General features: G+C 47.3%; 1 protein-coding gene across 1 annotated transcript; it reads right to left on the bottom strand.

Annotated features, from left to right (window-relative positions):
* Positions 1-4,734: 4,734 nt before the first annotated feature.
* On the bottom strand, positions 4,735-12,608 carry SPINK4 (serine peptidase inhibitor Kazal type 4). The gene is made up of 4 exons (XM_077912293.1): positions 12,452-12,608; positions 7,810-7,850; positions 6,320-6,432; positions 4,735-4,875 (listed from the first exon to the last, which is right to left on the bottom strand). The coding sequence occupies exons 1-4, from the start codon at positions 12,510-12,512 to the stop codon at positions 4,803-4,805; spliced, it is 288 nt and encodes a 95-aa protein (XP_077768419.1). The 5' UTR covers positions 12,513-12,608; the 3' UTR covers positions 4,735-4,802.
* Between the last annotated feature and the right edge of the window lie 8,035 nt (positions 12,609-20,643).

Genomic DNA, 20,643 nt, shown 5'->3' with positions numbered 1-20,643 from the left:
CCTGGTGTTGACTGAATCTCTGCTTAAAACCAGGTCACAAATATGGCTTAAGGGGACAGGGAGAAGAACCATGGTGAGGCAGGTGGTGAAGGCAACGATAAACTTCTAAGGAGTTCCTCAAAGATATTTCTGTTGATCATACCCCTTCTGAGGTCAATGTTTCCTTCAAGGCTGTTCCTTTTAGTTTTGTGGCCTATCCTCCCTCCCCAACTGTTATTTCTTTTTAAAAGCAGTTTATCTACATGTCAGCAAGCAAAAGAATGCTTAACTTTTTTTGGATGAAATATGAGATGCAAAAGCCTCCTGTTTTAGCTGTAATTTGTTAAAATCAGGAGTGGCCCTGTATGACTCAACTGGGTCAGCTGCTGTCACCCCATTTTTTTCACACAGTGCCCAGGAACCAGGCTTCCAACAGGCCACTCTCAGGCCAACCTTATTTGGCAGAAAGAGTCATTGAAGCCCCAGGGATGTAGGACTGCACGGGTGGGACCTAGGACAGGGGTGGACAAGTGGATGAGACTCAGCCCAGCCCAGCCCACTTCCCACTTTAATCAGCAGTTCAGTGTTAATCTAATAGTTCTTATATGGTAACTGTGCCTGTTGTGCCAACACATGTAATGAGAATGTGTGCCAGGTACTGTTCCGAGTTCTTCAGGTGTCTTAGTCATTTATCCTCATTCTGGGAGGTAGACAGATACTGTCCCCATGTTAACGCTGAGGAAGCAGAGAGCTTGGGTAATTTTTCAAGGTCATAATTGGCAAAGCCGGGATATAAAGCTGGATGGTTTGATTGAGAACCCACACCCTTAATCTCCACTATACTGCCTCGCAACAGCATGGGCTCGCTTGCTCCTCTCTTCTTTTCTCTCTCTCCCTCGTTAGTGGCCACTTCCTCTCTGGCCTTCTGCAGAGCAGTGTCTCTACCGAGCAACCAGAGCTGTCATAAAGCGCAGATCTCGGCATGTCAGTCCTCTTTTTTTATTTTTTTTTAATTTTAATTTATTTATGATAGTCACAGAGAGAGAGAGAGAGAGAGGCAGAGACATAGGCAGAGGGAGAAGCAGGCTCCATGCACCGGGAGCCCGATGTGGGATTCGATCCCAGGTCTCCAGGATCGTGCCCTAGGCCAAAGGCAGGCGCTAAACCGCTGCGCCACCCAGGGATCCCCATGTCAGTCCTCTTAAGATAAAAGTCAAAGCCCTACCCTAAGCACTCTCCCTTTCATCCCAGACCGCTGTCCTATTTGCTGTCTGCTGTTAGGCACTCTGGTCTTCCATATGCTCTGTGCCTTATCCTGCCTGGGGGTTTTGCATATACTGTTCCTCTGTTTGGACAGCTCCTCACCATCCTTCCCCAACCCGCACCCCACCCCTTTCCTGAGTAATTCCTGTTCATCCCTTGAACTTAACTCAAATGTCTCTTCCATGGCAAAACCTCATCTGCTATCAGAGAACCTATCAAACCCCCAGGTGATACCCTTTCACAATTTGCCATAACTTTTTTTTTTATGATAAATAGCATGATAAACCATGATTTATTTGTGGGATTGTTTGATTAATATTTACGTGTAACCCTAGACTCTAAATTTCTTGGGTTAAGGGGTATCTTTGTCTTGTTAACAACATATTTCAAGCACATTGCCTATTTATAATAGGTGCTCAATAAATATTTGGAGAATGAATGAATGTTGAATGCACACATCCACAGTGAAATACACACAGCTACCCTTCATCAGTACTGGAATTTACAGCATCAACAGCCATTGTTTGATTTAAGGATGAAGAGAGGCCCTAGGGCATGGGCTATTGGGCACGTGTGTGGGGTAGTTACTAGGGCCTGTGCACAAGTCCCACCCACACTGATCTGTACATCCACAGGGTATCTCTGCCTGTGAACAGGGAAAGAACACTCCTTGTTGCCTACTCTCCCGGGACATGGTCAGTCCTACTACAAGGGGAACCAGTGGGGCTCTGTGATCCTATAAACATCCTTCAGCCTCACAGCTGAAAGAATTCTCCCATGCATTGTCTGTTTAAACAATTTCTACTTCTCCTTTAACAGCGTAAAGGTTACCTTCTCTGAGGAGCCCTTCTTCCTCTGGTAGTCAGGACTCTTTTAGTTGAAAGTACCAGAAACTAAATTCCAAAGAGATTGTTGAAATAGAAAATTTATTTGGGTGCCTGGGTGGCTCAGGTGGTTAAGCATCCCACTCTTGGCTTCTGCTCAGATCCTGATCTTGATGTGAGATCGAGCCCCACATGGGGCTCTGGGCTCAGCAGGGAATCTGCTTGAGATTCTCCCTCTGCTCCCCCAGCCACCAGCTCATGTGCGCTCTCTCTAAAATAAATAAAGCTTTTTTTTTTTAAGATTTATTTATTCATGAGAGACGGAGAGAGTCAGAGAAATTAGGTAGAGGGAGAAGCAGACTCCTCAGAGGGAGCCCAATGTGGAACTCGATCCTGGATCCTGGGATCACACCCTGAGCCGAAGGCAGACGCTCAACCACTGAGCCACCCAGGCATCCCTAAATAAATAAATCTTAAAAAAAAAAAAAAAAGAAAAGAAAAGAAAGAAAGGAAAAGGTGCCTAGGTGGCTCAGTCAGTTAAACATCTGCCTTTGGCTTGGATCATGATCTCAGGGTCCTGCGATCAAGCCCCACCTGCATCACATTGGGCTTCCTGCTCAGCAGGGATCTGTTTTTCCCTCTCCCTCTGCTGCTCCCTTGGGTTCTATTCTCTCCCTCCCTCACTCTCTCTCTCAAATAAAATCTTAAAAAAGAAAGAATGAAATAAATTTATTGGCAGGATGTCAAGTTATCCCATGTAGCTTTGGGGATGTTCAAGGGCAGTTGGGCTTCAGGAGTTCAAACACAACCTGGAATCACTCTGCATCTCTTTCTTTGCATGCTGGCATCATTCTCTTAATCCTGCTTCTTCCACGAAGTAGGAAACATGGCTGTCAGCAGTCCCCACTTCACACATTTTACAGCTTCACTACCAAAGAGGAACTACCTGTTTCCTTCCTTCTGATTAAAAAAATCCTGGAGAAGAATTTTTTGGCTGATAATAATGGCCAGGGCAGCAGGATCACATGCCATAGATAGGGCCTTTAGGAGCCTGCAGTTACATTTCCAGTGACAGGGGCCAAGTTTTCACATCTGCAAAGTGAGGGATTAGGTCATTTCAGTATGGTGCCTGGTGCCTGGCATATTGTGCAGGCGTAATCTTTGTGATTCCTCCTCATGTGCATGGAAGCCTGGGAGCAGAGGGTCACCAACAGGAAGCTTGGCCAAGAAGCTATGCCACCTGAGTATAAGAGGGGCTTCCCACTTAGGGCAGAGGCTTAGACATCACCAATAGTCACTCCTCCAATAATAAGTGAACTGATTTTCAGCTTAGCACATGGCCAATCATAACAGTTTTTTCCAGTCTCTCTGTGCTGGGCATGCAGACTACATTTTAGGCAACAGGAGAACAGGTATGTACATCTTATGGGAAGCATCATCAGAGGCAGTAGGGTGTCCTTCTTTACCTCTCTGTGGACTGGAATGTAGACTTGGCGGGAGTTAGAGCAGCTGTCTTGTACATTGAAGGGAAAACTGATGATGGCAGAGTAACAATACATAAGGAGCATGAAGTTAGCGTACTGCATAGGTCTATGTGTGAGAGAAATTAACTGTATAAGCCGCTGCTATTTTGACATTTGGGTTTCTCACAGCCAAATTTAACACTGCATCCTATGCAGCGGAGGGGCAAAAGTTTCTGTTACCAGTAGCAGTAAGTAGCAGGGCCCATAGATGACCTTTCAGTCCCTGCCGCTTGCAAATCTGTTAACAGCAATTCAGGCCCACATCCCCATTTCAAGTGTCTGGGGAACACTGATTCTTGCCTTCTCTGCCCTGGCTTTGTAGTGTTTTCCCACAGCACATATCCCGCTCTGTCTGCCCACCCTAAAGCAGGAATCAGTCCATGTGATACTGCTTCTACTGGCTAGAGGAAACAATGTCTACACTCTTTTCTGCCACCATTATCAAGTGGCTCCTGTTAGCTTTGGCCAAAAGAGGGTATATTTGACATGGACCAGTTAGGGGTTAGGGTTAAGGTTAGGGTTAGACTGGGGTCTCTGTGGTGGGATTTCTGGGTGCTGTGTATTTTTGTAGGATATTGTATAGGTACACGTGAGCCTGGGGTTGTGTCCAGTGCCAACATTAACAGAATGGATGGTGACCAAAAGAACAGAACAGGGTCCGGAAGTCATCCTGCTATGGGTGGCCAAGGTGCAGGGGGACACTCAAAGTCTTGGGGTTACAGACCTACGTCAGTATTTTAACAAGTAATTCAGATATACTGTGCATACTACCTAAATATCAGCCACAGCAGTATCCATATGTGTGTAAAACTTGGGGTGCTGGTGCAGCCCAGGGGGAAGGTCATGAAGGGTGTAGGACTTTCCCAAAGGCTGGGTGCAGCTCTCTGGCAATGGCAGACGGTACAGATGTCACCTAGGTTCTTGACCTTAGTGACAAGCAGGCTGGGACAGATATGCCCACTGGGGACGGAGGCTGACTTCTTGAAGAAGCAGAAGAGACCTGGGACCTCTAGGGAAATGTGACAGGATTGAGGAGCACTGGAGTGATGGAGAAGACATCAGATTTAAGTATAGGGAAGTCAGGGCAAATGCCCACCACCACCAACCACTTCCCCAGAGTCCCCAAAGACACTGGCTCACTTGGCTGAGTTGGGCTGGATCTTTTATTCATGTCACATCCTCCACTCCCACCACTGTTCTCTAGCCCAAGACTTCATGGCTTAAGAGGCTGCGATGAGGGTCCACATTTGCCATCCTTCACGATCTGGATGTCGTGTTTGGTTTTCCTAGGATCACAGGAGGCAGATATGAGGCCCATCTCATCAGGTACTGGAACAAACCCTTCAAGGGACCCTGCCTGGCCCAGTCTATCCAGACACCCTGCTGAGCCCTCCCCACTTCCCCCCACTCAGTGTAGGCATAGGGCAGGTCGGGGGATCCCTGGGCACATCGTTCTACAGCTTTTCCCTCTTGCACATCCTCCTGCAGGACATCTGGAATGTTGTCTGACGGCTGCTGAATCTGTCTCCAGCCCTGACTCTGTCTTGAACTCTAGCCACACCTCAACCAGGCTACCCCAAAGGCTCAGCCGTCCACAGACCTCATTGCCCTCCACAAACCATCTAGATCCCCACTGCCCCCCAGCTCAGTTAGGAAAATCTTGCTGCTCTCCTGCCTCTCTGTCCAGAATGCTGTGGCTTCTGAAGACTGTCTTCTCTCCATGATCTCACTTAGCTCTGGCCCACTTCAAGGGTTTTTGTTTTTTTAAAAAGATTTGATTTATTTATTCATGAGAGACACAGAGAGAGAGGCAGAGACACAGGCAGAGAGAGAAGCAGGCTTGTCACAGGGAGCCCAATGCAGGACTTGATCCCTGAACTGGGATCATACCCTGAGCTGAAGGCAGACGCTCAACTGCTGAGCCACCCAGGCATCCCCTCAAGGGTTTTATGAACGAAGAAAGGAGATCAATTAGGTGATGAGACATACCAACATCTTGTTCTGGCCCTTTTCGCCTCTCAAGACTCATTTCTTGCCTCTCTCTACCCTCCTTTAAACTTTATATTCCAGCATATCCAATTTCTTATATTTTCTCAAATCCAAACTTTTCTTTCCCTTCCAGACCTTTCCAAACTCCTCTCACTACTTGGAATTACCTTTCCTTGGTCTTTCCTTTTCCAAGCTAGTTTCAACTTATTTTTCAGAGCTAAGCTGGAAAGTCTTCCCTGCCCTTGTCCTTGCCTTGCACTCACAGTATCCTGGGTACACCCATCTGAGCCTTGAGCAATCTATGCTACAGTTGGCTGACCATTAGCTTGCCTTCCTCCTTAGACTACCATATGCCCTGGAATGCAGGGATGCTGTTTGGCTTACGCCCTCTTATATCCCCAGTGCCCAGCATATAGTAGATGCTCAATAAATAATTGTTGGCTGGAGGAATAAATGAACAAATGAAGTCACCTAGTCAGTCAGAGGCAGAATAAGGGGAAGAACCTGGGGTTTCTGCACCCCACCCCTCACTCCCTTACTAGCTGAGGCCTTATACTTGGAACCATGTGCCTTCTCTGAAATAGACTTGGGCTGATTCTGTTAGGGGCAATGTCAGACGACTCTTCTCAGGCCAAGGGTATAAATAAGAGGCAGATCAAGTTTTGCTCTCTTTACACTTGGAATGCACCAGAGATAAGGCCCCCCCAAGCAAGCTGAGGGGAAGGTGTAGGGTAGACTTACATCCGAGTCAAGCAGACCTGGCATTCATTGTCATATGTGACGCCATCAGTGCCACAGACCGGGTTGGATGTCTGGGCACAGACTGGAGATTCCCCCATGTGCTCACAGATGGGCTGTGAAAGAGAGGGAGAGGTGAAGGGCACGCAGTGATTCAGAGGCAGCGAGAAGGGACCCAGGGACTTTGCTTGGAGTCAGGGGCTCCAGGGAAGAGCCAGATTCAAGAAGGCCCCAGTGTTGGTCCAACAGGCATGAAACTAACCATTCAGGGCATCTCAACATGTTTGCTTAGGTGTGTGTGTAGTACTAGGCATATGGCTGTGGCTCTGTACACACGTCTGCTGAACACAGGTCTGTGGGCATCCAAGTATATGTCTGTGTTTATGTCTATCGAATGAGTTTATGCCCTCAAGCTCCTGGGGGTGGGTTCACACACTCTTCAGAGGATCTAACTAGAACTTCTCTTGCTGGTCTCTGTGAGGACTCCAGGAGACAGAACCACCCAGCATTCCCAGGGGGCCCCTCCATTGTGAGAGCTCCTCCACTCACCCTGGCCAACATGACCCATTGGGCCCCTGGTGTGGGATGGCTGGAGAAATGGGACAGGGCTTGAGACTTAAATGAGGCTAGTCTGAGAGAGTTTCAGGGCAGGCCCCAAGTCAGGACTGAGTCGAAGAGTGGGACAGGATGGGGTGAGAGAGGCAGTGTGGGGTGGTGGTCATGAGACCAAGAGCCTGACTTCTGTGCTGATGAGTGAAGTTGTGAGAGCTATCTCCACTCTCAGAACCTCAGTTTCCTCCTCTGTAAACACTGTAAATGAATAATAGTATTCTTTTAATGTACGGTTAATTGAAACCATGTATCATCTGGCACAATAATAGGTTTGGGTCTGATGGGCTGACAGTGCAGATGTGGCAGCTGCTGGATGGGAAGGTGGCTTTGAGCCTCCTTGTTCACCTAGGTGAAGGTTGGGTTGAGGGTCTCAAGGAGGCAAGCCCCACTGCCTTGGGGATATCAGACCCAGGACCAAAGTAGAATCAGGGGTTCAGACTTGGTGTCTTTCCTTCAGAGTGAAGGGTTGGATGGACGATGGCGTGTGGTTGGGGGAGGCTGGACCACATCAGAGGGCCAGGGTACCTCTGGCCTGAACCCCATGGCCTGTCCCTCTTCACTACACAAAGCAGAAAGTGCACTCAGTCCTGCTCAGCCTGGGCAGGGGATCTTGCTGCTGGCAGGGATATTGGAAACCAGGTTGGGACAGATCTCTCAAGGTTCTGGAAACCAAGTTTGAGACCTTGGTGAAGAGGCTTGGCCAACTCAGTATGGAAGGCTTAACCTAGGGAGCATGCAATCTCAGGAGGCTACACTAGCCACTTTGAAGCCATCAGAGTTATTTGAGTAGAAGCATAAGACAAATGCTGGTTTCTTAGCATGGATGCAGAAGGAAGGCCAGGACAGCAGCCCAGGGCCAAAACTAGAAGCAGCTGCCTTACCATTCTTGGGGAAATGACCTTTACCGCAGACACTGGCACTTCTGAAAGGCAAAAATGGAAGAGTGAGGTGATGATGGCTCTAGGCAACTGGTCTGGGGTCTGAGGACTGCTTTAGGAAACCTGTCCCAGAAAAAAAAAAAAGGAAACCTGTTCCAGCTACCACCCAGTCTGGAATTCCTTAAGGAAATGTATTGAGTCACCAGACGGCGGGGAATCCCAGAAAACTGTTGTGACCTTGGGTTGCTAGAATAGAGACAGAAGATCTAGAGTTAGGGAGGTGACAGTCCAGCCTGATTCCACTGGGATTGTTATGGCCCATATGATTATCAAAATAATTCAGTTACTATGGGCCAAACATTGAGAATACATGATCTTAAATACTCTTCACAGCTCTCTCACTGTTCTGTACAAGCAAGGGGGCAGTGGTGGATGCCGCCATCTGCTACACACATCCTGCCCTCAGGTAGAACCAAGGTGCTCATTTCCTCAGCTGCCGGGAGTATTAGCCACTCACAGCAAGTCCTTTCCTAGAAATTACTCTTAGAGAACAGAGTGCCTCACCCATGGTTGCATCTCCTACCCAGGAACAGACCATATCCAATGACAAGTGGATATTGATACAATGACCAGAATCCTTCATCTCTATTAAACAGTTCTGAAAGGCCACCCCAGATCCAAAGCTCCCAGTAGGGTCATTGGAGGCTTCTGTTGTACTGCATCACAACTTTCCCCATCTTTGTGTGTGTATCCCATGAGCACCCCCCAAGACACCAAATGCGAGCCTGAGTCTGAAAGAGGCTCAGAAGTTAAAGCCATACGGTTTGTTAAGGACTGAGCTGGGATTGCACACAGATCTGTCACTCCCTAGCCTGGTTCTTTTCATATACACAGTTGTGCATTTCAGCTCTTCCAAGTCTAGGTGCCCCTGCTCACAGGATGTGAACAAACTGATGTGACTGGTGAATATGACAGGTGGATGAGGAACAGAACCACATCTAATGCCACAGGTGGAAGGAAAAGTGTCGATGTAAATGGGTGAAGGGCAGGACGCTTCCTGAAGTCTCTTAAGGGCTGTTCAAGGGGCCAAGGTCTTCTCAACCTCACAGGGCAGAGCCCATTCTTGCGAGGAGGCTGCAGGGAGGCAGGTTTGTGTTCCAGAATTTTCTCCGTGGAAACTGCTTCAATGAAGGAACTGTCTCCAGAAATAGTTCTCCCTCACTGGAGGTGTGCCTACTGCTGCAGTTTTAGCTTTTCCTGGGGTTGCTATTATAAGAGATTTCCAAGGTAGAGAGGGAGAAGGGAATTGAGATGAAGTGACCTCTGATAGGCTATCTAAGCTTGGCACTGAGGCATTAAGATGCAAACCCAACCTTGTCACCGCATGCTCAAAACCCATGATTATGAAACTAGAAATGAGAAATTATCCAAATGTCCTTCAACAGAATGGGTAAACTATGATATATGTACACTGGGATGCACCTCAGCAATAAAACAAGCAAACAACTGATCTATCCAGCAACATGGCTGGATCTCAAAACACGCTGAGCAGAAGAAGCCAGACACAAGGCTACATGCTATTATGAAAGGCACCGTAGGCCAAGGTCAAGGACAGCTTGGGGATAAATACAACTTTCTATGTGACATTCTAGAACAGGCCAAACTCATTTATGGTAGGAAAAAAAGCAGTGATTGCCTCAAGAGTGGGGAAATGGAAGGGACTGACCAGCATGAGGGAAGTTTCTGGAGTATAGGAAACATTTTTTGTTCTTTGTTTTTTTAATTTTTATTTTAACTAGGCTCCACACCCAACATGGGGCTCAAACTCACAATCCTGAGATCAAGAGTTGCATGTTCTACTGACTGAGCCAGCCAGGCACCCCAGAAATGTTTTTTTATCTTGATAGAGGTTTGGGTTACACGGGTACGTGCACTGTCAAAATTAATTGAGTATGACTCATTGAGTGATAAGATTTGTTTATTTAGTGGTACATGACTGTTAGGGGATGAAAGAGCACTAAAAAGGGGCACCTGGGTGGCTCAGTGGTTGAGTGTCTGCCTTCAGCTCAGGTCATGATCCCAGGGTCCTGGGATCGAATTCTGCATCAGGCTCCCTGCAGGAGCCTGCTTCTCCCTCTGCTTATGTCTCTGCCTCTCTCTCTCTGTCTCTCATGAATAAATAAATAAATAAATAATATATTTTTTAAAAGACAAAAAGCACTAAAAAAATGTAAAGGCCTTCCGTGGCTCTTTGTGATAACTGAGCTACTTCATCCTATTAGGGCCCTGCATGAGCTCATAACAAACTTGCTCCTGGACTTACTTCCTAGTACATCTCCCCATGTTCCTATGCCTCTCAGCTCTTCCAGGACAGACTGTGCTTCAGCCTGTACTGTGTCTCTCTACCTGAAGTGTCCTTCTCCCCCTTCTACTGATTTTATCTTCATTTCAAGGCTTAGATGCTACTTCCCCATGAAGCCTTCCCTGATGTCCCCTAGGGTTTCCTGAGCAGACCCAGATTTAGGCTTCAGTTTTTGTCCATTTGGGCTGCTATAACAAAATACTATAAACTGGGGATCTTATAAACATTTCTCACAGTTCTAGAAGCTGGGAAGTCTAAAGTCATGGCACTGACGGATTTGGCATCTGGTGAGGGCCCTCTTCCCAGTTCATAGCTCGTACCTTCTCACTGTGTCCTCACATGGTAGAAGGAGCAAGGGAACTCTCTGGGGTCTCTTTTGTAAGGGCACTAATCGCATTCATGAGGGCTGTACCCTCATGACCTAGTCCTCTCCCAATACCATCACCTTGGGGATTAGAATTTCAACATGAATTTTGGGGACCACATCATAGCATCTTCTTTCATATCACCACATACTGTCCCACTCACTGGGTCACTCTTGCCTCCCTACGGACCTGAGTTCCTTGGGGTTCCTATATTTCTGCCCCCATGCAGCAATGCCCCCCACAGAGTGGGTGTTCAGGAACTGACCAACTAACGTGCATTGTTGGGAGGAGGAGTTCAGAAGCCTGTGGTATCAGAACTTTTTCCTGGAGGATGTGGGAACAGGTTGCATTTACTCTCAGGCTGCCCTTGACCCCTGTCCTCAGGCCAGGCAGGAATCTGAAACGGGCACAAGGACTCTTCAGGATAGGCCTCCTCAGTGTTCCCAATAGGAAAACTGCTAAGGGAATGGATGCCAAGCTGGGAGTAAGCAGGCTATGCTGGGCCAGAGCCCCCAGACCCATTCTCTGTTGCCCTAGCCCCTAGGACTATGTCCTCAGGGAAATGAGAGTGGACCATAAGGTCAGTAGCTGTCCAGAGGGGGTCCTAAGTAGTCTCCCTGCTTCGCCCTGTAGTCTGTTCTCAGCATAGCAACTGGAGTGATCCTTTTAACACAACTCTGCTCAAAATACTTCAGTGTCTCCCATTTCATTCAGAGGGAAAGCCAAGTTCTCATATTGGCCTTACATTACTCAGTATGGTTCCCAGTTGCCTCTATCATCTCTTCTCCCATTGCTCTGCACCCTGCGTCTCATTCCCTTCCTGCCACACTGGTCTCCTTGCCATACCTCAAACACTCCAGCCGTCCTCCTGCCTCAAGGCCTTTGTACTGTCCGTTCCCTCTGTCCAAAACCCTCTCCTCCCAGATATCCACACGGCTCACTCCCTTCCCCGCTTCAAGCATTGTTCTAGGAGAGAACCCCCTGATTTAGCACAGCAGCCCCCTCTTCACCCTGCCCAATATTTCTTCTTCAGCCTCTATAACATTCTAACATTGTACCTATCTTATTGTCTATTCCCTTCCATCCTACTCCATTGGATTGAAGCTCCATCAAGGTAGTTCTCTTTATGTTTGCTCACTGATACATCTTAAGGGCCCAGAACAATGCCTGATACACAGTAGATGTGAGACCACAGAGGTGATCCAGGCCCTAAGGAGGCCCTACTCCAGCATGTGTCCAGCCTGGGACAAAGGCTACCATTCCTCACACAGCTGCTGTCCATCCCACAAGCATAGGCTGTCACAGCAGATAGGACCTCAGAGGACCAAGGCCAGGCTTCCTTCAGCACCTACTACCTTGCAGCCAGCAGATTTACCTGTCTCTCCTGAGACAGGCCTGCTCCCTGCTGCTTCCCAGATCTCTCACCAAGTAGTTGCTTAGAGTAGCAAGGTACTCTAGTGAGTAGCAAGGTACTCTTTTTTTAAAGATTTTTATTTATTTATTCATGACACACACACACACACACACAGAGGCAGAGACACAGACAGAGAGAGAAGCAGGCTCCATGCAGGGAGCCCAACGTGGGACTCGATCCCGGGTCTCCAGGATCAGGCCCTGGGCTGAAGGTGGCGCTAAACCGCTGAGCTACCCGGGCTGCCCAGCAAGGTACTCTTAGTGAGCTAGATGGACTTCCTATTCCATAGCTGGAAAAACAGAGGCCCCAAGAGGAAAGGGGCTTTTGTAATTCTGGGCCAGAGTCAGGATTTGAACCCAGGTCCCACCACAATGGAGAGGTACAGAAAGAAGTTCTATGCAGAAAACCAAGACGTCACAGGATGCACCAGACTCTGCCTCTGCCCCCACCACAAGCTTATCTACCAACACCAAGTCACAGAGAATCCAGGCTCTGTCCACTCACCTCTGTCCACAATGAGAAGGGTGGCCACGGCCAGGGCGACCACCCACAGGCGGACAGCCATGCTGATCCTGGGCTGATGTGGTCCGAGCTAGCAGGGGTCTGGGTCAGGGCAATGATTGAGGCCTGTTTATAAGGCTGATCCTCACTCTTATCTTATCTAGGGCCAGATGGAGAGGCCGGGAGTGGCATCAAGTTAATATCTGCACCATGGCACCAGAGATGCTAAGCTTGTGGTGGCCTGGGGCTGTGCCCATGGGGCTGGCATATTTCCAGAGTGAGGAGAAATTTGGACAACCTACAGAGCTGCCACCAATCTGAGGGCTGGAGCAAGAGGGAGAGGGAAATTGAAGTAGAAAAAGAGAAACCAAGTCAAAAAGACAGAAAGGAGAGACAGGCAGATCAGAAGGAAAGAGAAACAAAAAGAAAAGCAGCAACTGAAAGGGGGCGGAAGGCAGAGAAAGGGGCTGGAGCCATGGGCGACTTTGCAAGTGCCTTCACCAAACAACTTTGTGACTGTCAAAAAGACATTCTCCTTAACTAGGTGTCAGTTTACCCATGCACAACATAGAGATGGCAGTTCTGACTCTGTCTCCCTCCTGAGGCTGCTGTGAAGAGGACAGTGGGGACAGCGGATGAGAAAACATTTTGCAGAGGATGAAGTGAGGTGTAAATATAAATAGAAATGGTTCTTTTCAGGATGCCTGGGTGGCTCGGTTGAGCATCTGCCTTCGGCTCGGCGTGATCCCGGAGTTCAAGGATAGAATCCCACATCGGGTTCCTGCTCCTTGGGGAGCCTGCTTCTCTCTCTGCCTATGTCTCTGCCTCTCTCTGTGCGTCTCTCATGAATAAATAAGTAAATAAATAAATGGTTCTTTTCATGTCTTTTTCCCCCCTTACTATGAAAGGGCACAATTGATATGGGGAGGAGAAGGGGGGAAGGTAAAATAAAACATAACGGTGACTTCCTCGCTCCTGGGTGGCTCAGTCAGTTAGGCATCCAACTCTTGGTTTTAGCTCAGGTCATGATCTCAGGGTCATGAGCTCAAGCCCCCATGTCGGGCTCCATGCTGGATATGGAGCCTGCTTGAGTTTCTCTCTCCTTTTCCCTCTGACCGCCCCCCACCCCATGCTCTCTCTGTCTCTAAAAAAAAAAAAAAAAAAAGATGCCCTCATGCTTTGCATGTATTATGTGCCTTTTGCATTTTAATGGGCTAAATACAGACAAGATTCTTTTCAAGAAAAATGAAAATATATATATCAGATATTTGGTTATCTGCTTTCAAAGACTTTCTGATTTATAAACAGAATAATAAAATTTTATTTATATATGCATTTCTCTGATTAATTTAGATCAGTGATTTTTAGCTCCATTTACAGACTCAATTTCCCTGGGAAGAATTTAAAACTACAGACACTGAGTCTCTAAAATACGTAAATCTAAGTTTCAATGTTTTTAAAATTATTTTTATTTTGAAAGATTTCAAGCCTATAGGTAAGTTGTAAGAAAATTAAATGCATCGGGGTGCCTGGGTGGCTCAGTCGGTTAAGCTCTCAGGTCATGTTCTCAGGGTCCTGGGATCGAGCCCCGAGTTGGGCTCCCAGCTCAGCTGGGGTTCTGCTTCTCCCTCTGCCTCTGCCACTCCTCCTAGCTTATGTATGCCCTCTCTCTCACTTTCTCTCTCTCAAATAAATAAGTAAATTCTCAACAACAACAACAACAACAAAAGATAAATTAGTTAATTGGAAAGATTCTTATTTGAGAGTAGACCCTTTGGGGGCTTCAGGGAGCTAGCCAGTCACCCCTACAAACTAATGGAGGCCAGGCCTGTAGCCAAGCCCAGCCTCAGATCTATGACTCACCTCCTGCCCCTCCTCAGGAAACACACAGGCCCACAGATGCCTCTAAGGCAGGTGGCAGCTATCCCTCCATTGCTTACCCACGCAGAACAAATATTTAATGATGACTTCCTGCCCTAGAGCAAAAACATTTCATAAAGGGTGGGGAGGTAAATTTAAAGGTCACCTAGGTCCTGTCTACCACTTCTCACACCTTCCTACAGCAGCCCCACCACAAAGTCATTCAACTTTTAGGGATTTAGGGACTATCTACCAGTTTCATTGTTGAATGGCTTTGAACTGAGTTCTTCCTCATACAAGAGATCCATTTCCCCAAGACTCCCAAGATGGTTCCCAGCTCTGTCTCTAGCCTCCTGCATCTGCATACCTGCATGAGTCCCAGGTGAGCATCTCCAGGCTAAGCAGGTCCAGCCCTTTGCCTTCCCCCACCTTTCTGCCTGATGAAGTTCTTGGACCTCTGCATTTCTCATCTGGTCTGCCCACAGGTTTGTCTGCCTGTGATCCAGGTTAGAGTGAGAAGGGGACAGGGGAAAACAGATGAGTTCATCACCTCCCTTGTTTTTGGACCTTAGGCCTTTATAAATGTGGCAGAAATGTCTGCTGATGCTTCTAGCTTCTTCAAGGGACCAGGAAGCTTGAATTCTGCATCCTCTAAACTTCAGAGTAAAATCAAGGGCAGCCTGTGGGCCCTGGGCCCACCTACTATCCTCCCTGCCCAAAGTCTCTTTCTTTAGACAAACACCTCCTAGATTCACTCATAGTGACAAACTTCAAATCTGTCCTTCCACCAAAATACGAGCCTGACTCCTATATCCAACTGCTATTGGACAGCACCCCCTATAAATGTCAATGTACCCAAATATACCTCATGTATTTATCCAGAATCCATTCATTCACTCAACTGCATTTTATTCTATTTTATTACTTTATTTTTTAAGGTTTTATTTATTTATTCACAAGAGACACAGAGAGAGGCAGAGACATAGGCAGAGGGAGAAGCAGGCTTCCTGTGGGGACCCCGATGTGGGACTCAATCCTGAGACTCCAGGATCACGCCCTAAGTGGAAGGCAGACACTTAACCGCTGAGCCATCCAGGTGTCCCTTAACTGGGTTTTAATAAGCAGTTAAGCTCCATGTGTTGGACATAGCAGAGAATAAGTCAGACACAATTCTTGCCCTCAAGCAGCTTGTCATTAAGTGGGTGACTGGTACCAAATGAGCAGCAGAGCTGTATCATCACCATCAGAATAAGTTCTACAAATGAGACACACTCAGTGCTTTGGGAGGATCCAAGAATGACCTATCCATCTGGGAAGTCAGAGAAGGTCAAGGGGTGAGTGCCTGGGGCAGACTGTAGCAAAGTGGAACAGTGTTGCAGATATAGGAAACAATGTGTGAGGGCCCAGAGGCAAGAAGAAGCTTGGCACTTCCAGAAAACAGAGAGGCCAACGCAGCTAAAGTGAGGTCACTAAATGGAGAGGGGCATGCGGTGAGTCTGGAACCACCGGGGAGATCAGATCACTGCTTCTCACCCCACATCCCACGTTCCAGCAGTGGAATCCAGAAGCAGACTGTGTGACCTTGTTTGCCTTCCCTCTGAGTATATAGATTCTGCTTCCTATGTAGCTGTTGAATCATGTAAGCAAGAAGGAGTGAGTCCTCCAGAGATCTAGGGGAAGAGTTCACCAAAAGGAGGAACCACAGGGCCAAGGCCCTGGGACAGAAGCAAGCTTGGTATGCTCAGGAAGTAAATACCAAGGAGTTCATTGTGGTTAGAGTAGATTGGACATGGAGGTGAGTGGCAGGAGGAGAGGGCCAGCTCAAACTCCGCTCCCAGCCCGGACCAATTCATTGGGTGAACTTGAGTACATCCCTGCTTCTCTTGGGCTTGTAATGCTCTCTGGGAAATGGGGCCCCTGACATGTACCATCACCAGCCTGATTCCCAGGGCAATTACGAGGACCCTAAAGAGGAGAGTGTGAGGTGAGATGTGTGCAGACACTGTGATGCCAAGGAAGCAGCTTGAGCGCAGATTCCTGGAAGCAGAGCAGAGGTCAAGCACTAAAAGCCGTAAGCATCTACGCAAATGCTAAGATCAGTACAATAAAGACAGAGATTCCCTAAAACTTGGCTCTGGCGGGGATGCTGGTAGTTCCTCCCTGTGTTGGCCCAGGGTGGAGTGAGGGCTGGGACATACGTGCTGGCTAAGCCAACACTTCCCAGCCTCGCCCAGCAGCCTTCACACTTCTTGCTAAGCCTTGGACTGATACCCGAGTAATACAGCCCCTCCTTCATGATGACGATGCAGGATCCATTAGATCTGAGTCACGGGGCCCGCTGATGGGTGGAGGAAACAATGGCTTTGTTTGGTTTAAGGTGGATGAACTGAGCTCAAGCAGGTCTTGGGCTTGCCAGATGGCATGGCCAACACAGCCAGCCTGCTCCTGCACCATCTTTCCAGGGCCCCCAGCCCAAGTCCTGCTCCACCCTCCTCCAACCTCAAGTGCCCCCACCTGCCCGTCTACCTGCAATGAGCAGCCCAGGTGTGGGCACCCACTTCCAGGAGGCCTGGTCTGGACAGATCCAGGTCCAGAGCCTGTCCTGTCCTGGGCTTCTCAGCCACCTGACTCCATGTCCTAGGTCTGGCCACTTCCCATTGTGTCTGGTCCAAACTGCAGGGCCCTCACATAATGGCAGGGAAAGAAAAGGTCTCCCCTCTACTTCTTTAATTTATTTTTCTTGGGATCCCTGGGTGGTGCAGCAGTTTGGCGCCTGCCTTTGGTCCAGGGCACGATCCTGGAGACCGGGGATCCAGTCCCGCATCGGGCTCCTGGTGCATGGGGCCTGCTTCTCCCTCTGCCTGTGTCTCTGCCTCTCTCTCTCTCTCTCTGTGACTATCATATATAAAAATAAAAATAAAAATAATTAATTTATTTTTTATTTTTATATATTTTTAATAAATTTATTTTTTATTGGTGTTCAATTTACCAACATACAGAACCCTCTACTCCTTTAAAGGGAGACTTCATCTACATGTTTGGGATCTGACTCCAAGGAGGACTCAGTGATGGCGACAGACTGAAGTCATTCCTCTGTGGGAGCAGTCACCCTACTATTCAATGGACCCTTATTAAGCACCTACTGTTGGTCACAAGTCATTGTGCCAGGTCCTGGGATATAGAGATGAGGGACACATGAATCCCTGTGCTCAAGACACTTGCAATTCACAAGTAATGGGGAGATGGAATGGACACATGGACACTGAGCACTTATAAATTTACAAAGGTATTTATAAAAGCCGGGGTCAGGGCGGTAATAGAAATGGTGATAGAGATATGCTCCAGACATATGGCAGTATGTCCAAAAGTCAATTTGCTATCTGCTCTCCACCCAGAGATGCCCTACCTCCCCATGCCTCCATCCAGGTGGACAGCGCCACTATCATCCAGATGCCCCACGCAGACCTGGGCATCCCCCTGAACTCACCCTGACTTCTTCATTCTTATTGATTTCACCTCTTCCCCCTCTCTCATATCTATCACCTCTTCCACATTTCCTTTACCATTGTTTTAGTTTGGCCTCTATGACCTCTTGGCTTCATTAGTCATATTATCTCCCTGCTTCTGGTCTCACATCCTCTAACTTATCCTCCATACTTCTTCCAGAGCAATCTTTCTGAGATGCAAAAATAACCACATGATCCACTGCTTAAATAAATAAATATTATTTAATTATTATTAGTCCATTCAATTAATGTTATTTAAACTCTATTGACTTAAAGAATAAAACCAAATTCATTGGCATGGCATACACATTCTTCCATAACTGGGCTTTTGTCCTAACTTCATCTCTAGCCACTTAACCTTGAACTCTATAGAACCACCCACCAGGCTCTTATTCCTCCAGGTCTGCTCATGCACCGCGTCTGCTGGCATGCCCTCTACCACCTCCTTTGGGCTCTCTTCCTGGGTGCTCAGCCCTCCTCAGTTTGGGCACCTCCTCTGTACAGACATCTACCTCAACAGCACGTGTAATGTCCCATGGTCCTCTTTCTTGCTTATGCGACTATGATTATGTGTCCTATGATTTCCTTACAGAGAAGAATGGGAGAGTGTCCATTTTACCCCATGTCCCCTGTGCTCTGTGCAGCTCCTGGCACATGTGTGTTGACTATATAAATATATCCAGGACTGGTTGCAACCTCAGGATAGCAAAGAACCCGGTTCCAGATTCTGTCAGCTGGGCTCAAGGGCTTCAGAGAGCTGAGGACCAGGCTAGGCTCCAGTTGGCCCAGAGGATCCAGTAACTGACCACTCTATGCTGTGCCCATATGGCACTCTATTCCAAGAATCACATTTTTCTGGTTCTTGATCCATCTGTCGGGGCCCCAAAGAACTCAGCATCTTCTCCAAGACCTAGATGTGCTGCGTTAGTCTAAAAGCTGTCCCAAGCCCATCAGCAGGACTCACAGATAGTGACTCAGTCAGTACCTGCCTTCTCTCTCAGTATGGAATTCCGGCTTGATTATCATCAGCCAGGAAGAATTTTTAGGTCAGTCTTCACTCTAGGAATGGCTTAAGATCACAGGAGACCTGGTTTTCTCTGGTCATCAACCATCCAAGGAATTCCATTCACAGGCATAGCTCAGAACTCGTGTTCTGAGCTTATATATGAGAAACAAAGGCTCATGAGACCCTCTATGTCCCATTTAAGAGCTCTGATGGTCTTTAGAAAAAAGACTATTATGTTAAGTGAAATAAGTCGGTCAGAGAAAGGCAAAAACCGTATGATTTCACTCATATGTGGGATTTAAGAAACAAAACAGATGAGCATAGGGGAAGGGAAGGAAAAATAAAAAAGTGAAAACAGAGAAGGAGGCATAAGAAACTCTTAGCTATAGGAATCAAACTGAGGGTGCTGGAGGGGAGGTGGGTGGGGGCAAGGGGTAACTGGGTTATGGGCATTAAAGAAGGCACCTGAAAAAAAAAAGAGGGCACCTGATATAATTATCATTGGATGTTATAGGCAATTGATGAATTACTAAATTCTACCCCTGAAACTAATAATACAGTATATGTTAACTAAATTGAATTTAAATTAAAAAAATTAAAGCTATAGGTTCTTATGGCCAAGTGCAATATCACACCACTCCAGAACCACTGTTAATTCAAATAGGGTCCACGACTTGCAAGCAGCAGAAACAGATTTTTGCCAACTTAAGCAGAAAATAGGAATTTTCCAGAAGAGTATATAGCTAACTTATGTTGGACTCACTCAGAAGCAGACCCTGAGATATTAAATTCCAAGTAGTTTTCCGGGAGGTGATACCGGGAAGCCCTGGTAGAGGAGTCAGTGAAGCAGGGAGAGAAGAGAACCGATAGTGTATATTACTGAGATTATCATTGTGGGAAACCAGGCCTCAGTCCCACCAGGATGGATGAGACCCTGTGTGGAATGTGGAATCCTTTTTTAGTTATGAGGGAGCTGGGGTATACATCTCCCAACTCCCATCAGTCACTGGTTGAGAATGCTAGAGCCCTTAACTCCCTGGCACTAAGGGGCTGCCTCTCTCATGTCTCTGAGCATCCAGAGAAAGCCTGCAGCCAAAGGATTGCAGGGATTGTGGATGGAAATGCAGGTATGGGGAGGAACAGTGAGTGCCAAGGAGATGTGGGTAGAGCGCCGTATAATTCCATGTACATGAAGTTCTACAACAGGCAAAGCTTATTTATAGTGGCAGAAACAGATCAGTGGTTGATCTGGTAAGGTGTAGGAAAGAATTGAGGAAACTTTCTAGAGCAATGGAAGTGTTCTATATATTGTTTAGAGTGATAATTGCACTGATGTACACAATTGCCAAAATTAATGTTAAACATTTATTTTTTATTTAATTTTTTTAAAGATTTATTTATTTATTCATGAGAACACAGACTGAGAGAGAGAGACAGAGACACAGGCAGAGGGAGAAGCAGGCTCCTTGCAGGGAGCCTGATGCTGGACTCGATCTCAGATCCCGGGACCATGACCTGAGCAGAAGGCAGGCACCCAACTGCTGAGCCACCCAGGTGTCCCAACATTTATTTTTTAAAAGATTTTTTTAGGGATCCCTGGGTGGCGCAGCTGTTTAGTGCCGCCTTTGGCCCAGGGCGTAATCCTGGAGACCCGGGATCGAATCCCACGTCGGGCTCCCTGCATGGAGCCTGCTTCTCCCTCTGCCTGTGTCTCTGCCTCTCTCTCTGTGTGTGTCTCTCATGGATAAATAAATAAAATATTTTTTAAAAAATAAAAAAACTTTTAAAAAAGGCATAGCATATGGAATATGGTCAATGGTATT

This window comes from Canis aureus, chromosome 10, assembly GCF_053574225.1.
Source record: "Canis aureus isolate CA01 chromosome 10, VMU_Caureus_v.1.0, whole genome shotgun sequence".
Lineage (NCBI taxonomy): Eukaryota > Metazoa > Chordata > Mammalia > Carnivora > Canidae > Canis > Canis aureus.
Note: the sequence above shows the minus strand (reverse complement) of the source record. Positions and strands in the feature narration are given on the sequence as shown.